Here is a 3,768-nt window from a genome sequence, read left to right as displayed (position 1 = left end):
AAAAAAAAAAAAAAAAAAAAAAAAAAAAAAAAAAAGAAAATGAACTAACATTTATTAAGCATCTACTCTGTGCAGGAACACTTACCATTAACCAAGTCTAAATATTTTTACATATTTAGAATAGTACTGCCACAGAGTAAGTGTTCAATAAATGCCAACTACTATTATTCTATGTCATCTCACTGAATTCTTCTAGCCTCAATTTCAGGTGAGGTAACTGAGGTTCTGAGAAGTTACACTGCTTGCTTAGGGACACAGAGCTGGTAAGTGGTGGAGGTGGGACGCAAACCTTGGTCTGTGGACTCTCTAGGGCCATTTCCACCACATTGTACTGCCTTTCAATAAAGACAATATACCAAGGTTCAACAAACAGCATTAAGAAGCTAGAACTTGTAACACTTGGTACATAAAAGCCTAGCAGCATTTCTAATGTTGATTTGTTAAATTCTATGATTTACATCTCTAGAAACTGCATCCTTCTCCTTCATTTGTGAAGCAAAAGTGACCATAATGTGGAAGAAGTTTAAGACCAGAAGTCTAAGATGTATAAGAAATGTTGTTACAGATAAAAGAAGTATGGCATTGTGCAGTGGTTTTCGAACTTTAGCAAGTATCAAAACTCCCTAGAGGACTTAAAATACAGATTGCGGCCGAGGCGGGTGGATCATGAGGTCAGGAGATCGAGACCATCCCGGCTAACACAGTGAAACCCCATCTCTACTAAAAATACAAAAAAAAAAATAGCCAGGTGTGGTGGTGGGCACCTGTAGTCCCAGCTACTCGGAAGACTGAGGCAGGAGAATGGTGTGAACCCAGGAGGCGGAGCTTGCAGTGAGCCAAGACCGCACCACTGCACTCCAGCCTGGGCGACAGAGCAAGGCTCCGTCTCAAAAAAAATAATTACAGATTGCAGGATTCACCTTCAGGGAGTTTCTGATTTAGTAGTTTTGGGATGGAGTTGAGCTGCGGGTATACAGGCCTGAGCTCTGCCTCCTGTCAGATCAGTAGCAGCATTAGATTCTCATAGGAGTGCGAACCCTATTGTGAACTCTGCATGTGAGGGATCTAGGTTGCACGCTCTGTATGAGAATCTAATGTCCGATGATCTGAGGTGGAACAATTTCATTCTGAAACCACCCCCACCGCCACCCACCACCCACCACTGTTCATCTAAAAACTGTCTTCCATGAAACTGGTCCCTGGTGCCAAAAAGGTTGGGGATCAATTTACCCAACATCCAGTATTCATAAAGAGCATATAAGCTCTACACAAGGCTTATATGAGTTTATATCCCAGGTTCTACTTTGACATTTCACTGTTTCCTTTAGTGATGGTCAATGTTCATTTGGCAGGAAATTGGGAAAATTAACAGGTCCTTTATTATTTCAGGGTGACCAAGGCTTTCCAGATGAACCCAAGGAAAGTAAAAAAGCTGATGCTAATAAACAGACAACAGATTCGCAGCTTAAGAAAGGCAGCCAAGTGGAGGCACTCTTCAGTTATGAGGCTACCCAACCAGAGGACCTGGAGTTTCAGGAAGGGGATATAATACTGGTGCTATCAAAGGGTAAGTGCTACTCCAAGACTATAGAAAAAAATTAACATGTTAGCAGAAACAAGGTCAAGGGCAGAGAGAAGAAAACATCAATAATCTACAAACAAAACTTTAGCCAGTGTTTTCAACCTGCTTCCTATCATCTAGCTGGAGGGAGAAAAGCTGAGCACTCAGACTTTCCCTATTGTTCTAGTAGCCAGGAAAGCAACAAGCTGGAGAGTTGTTTTTTTTTTTTTTTGAGAGAGTCCCCCTCTGTCGCCCAGGCTGGAGTGCAGTGGCACAATCTCAGCTCACTGCAACCTGCCCCTCCTGGGTTCAAGTGATTCTCCTGCCTCAGCCTCCTGAGTAGCTGGGATTACAGGCGCTCACCACCATGCCTAGCTAATTTTTGTGTTTTCAGTAGAGATGGGGTTTTGCCATGTTGACCAGGCTAGTCTCAAACTTCTGGCCTCAAGTGACCCACCTGCCTCGGCCTCCCAAAGTGCTGGGATTACAGGCATGAGCCACCTCACCTGGCCAGTGATAACATCTTGATTATTAAAGAGGAGTATGCTTTGGAAACCATGGATTTTCATTCCCAGAGGTAACAAATTGGCTGGAATCACTTTGCCTTTGCATCAAGCCGTACAACCTTCTGCAAACCATAGTTCTTTGAATTAATGTACTTTTCAAAGAGAAAAGTAGGTAAATTTTGCCTTAAAAACCAGCTATTCAGAACTATGCTGTGTCTCCGGCGACTTTGATTCTGTTTGGAATGAACAGACTAAAAACTGAAACAGCATGCCTGTAATCCCAGCTACTAGGGATGTGAGATAGGAGGATCACTCGAAGCCAGGAGTTCAAGGCTGTTGCCTGGGCAACACAGCAAGACCCACTTCTTAAAAGTGGAGAGTTCTAAGAATCCCTCGGAGAGGGATCAATTCCTGGGCCCACTCTCCAGAGATTCTGATTCTGATTCAGGTCTGGGACGGGGCCCACCAACTTGCATTTCTACCAAGTTTCCAGGTGATGCTGGTCTACTGCCTACACTCTAAGAAGCACCATTCCAACTCGTGGTTTGCCAGCCTAATTCTCTACCTGGACACAAAAAAGTCCCATCATAAAAGTCCTGCTCATATGCTGAGTCTGTGCACTATCAATGCAAAGCAGTGAAAAACTACTATCAATTATAACAGAAAATCCAACAGACAAAGAGAGTGGGAAATTTTAAAGTTAATGGGGGTAGGCCGAGTGTGGTGGCTCACACCTATAATCCCAGCACTTTGGAAGGCTGAGGTGGGTGGATCACTTGAGGCCAGGAGTTCAAGACCAGCCTGGCCAACATGGTGAAAACCCATCTCTACTAAAAATATAAAAATTACCTGGGTGCGGTAATGCACATCTGTAGTCCCAGCTGCTAGGGAGGCTGAGGCAAGAGAATCGCTTGAACCTGGGAGTGCAGGTTACAGTGAGCCAACATTGCACTACACTCCAGCCTGGGTGACAGAGACTCTGTCTTAACAAAATAAAAACAGGCTGGGCGCAGTGGCTTATGCCTGTAATCCCAGCACTTTGGGAGGCCAATGTGGGCGGATTGCTTGAGGTCAGGAGTTCAACACCAGCCTGGCCAACATGATAAAACTCTGTCTCTACTAGAAATACAAAAATTAGCTGGGTGTGGTGGTATGTGCTTATAATCCCAGCTACTTAGGAGGTCGAGGCAGGACAATCGCTTGAACCCGGGAGGTGGAGGTTGCAGCGAGCCGAGATTGCACCACTGTACTGCAGCCTGGGTTACGGAGTGAGACTCAGTCTCAAAAACAAAACAAAACAAAAGTTAATGGGGGTAGAGAGAATATACAAGTCTGTAGTAATTAAATAAAAATGAGTAGTATAGGCCGGGCGTGATGGCTCATGCTGGTAATCCCAGCACATTGGGAAGTCAAGGTGAGTGGATCACTTGGGGTCAGGAGTTTTGAGACCAGCCTGGCCAACATGGTGAAACCGCATCTCTACTAAAAATAAAAAAATCAGCCGGGCATGGTGGCATGCGCCTATAGTCCCAGCTCCTCGGGAGGCTGAAGCAGGAGAATCATTTGAACCGGGGAGGTGGATGTTGCAGTGAGTCAAGATTGTACCTTTGCACCCCAGCCTGAGCAAGAGTGAGACTCTATCTCAAAAAAAATATATATATAACATATTATATATATAAATCTATAATATATATAAAATAT

At 44.2% G+C, this 3,768-nt stretch overlaps 1 protein-coding gene across 2 annotated transcripts in view; it reads left to right on the top strand.

Annotated features, from left to right (window-relative positions):
* The window catches only part of NCF2 (neutrophil cytosolic factor 2), a 40,710-nt gene that overhangs the window by 30,845 nt on the left and 6,097 nt on the right, over positions 1 to 3,768 (top strand). For both annotated transcript variants that reach the window (XM_017848101.1, XM_017848102.1), the window contains one exon: positions 1,390 to 1,567. In XM_017848101.1, the coding sequence (XP_017703590.1) occupies positions 1,390 to 1,567 (178 nt within the window). The remainder of the gene's footprint in view (positions 1 to 1,389; positions 1,568 to 3,768) is intronic.

Source organism: Rhinopithecus bieti, unplaced genomic scaffold (assembly GCF_001698545.2).
Source record: "Rhinopithecus bieti isolate Rb0 unplaced genomic scaffold, ASM169854v2 scaffold_27006, whole genome shotgun sequence".
NCBI lineage: Eukaryota > Metazoa > Chordata > Mammalia > Primates > Cercopithecidae > Rhinopithecus > Rhinopithecus bieti.
This window is presented reverse-complemented; position numbering and strand designations above follow the sequence as displayed.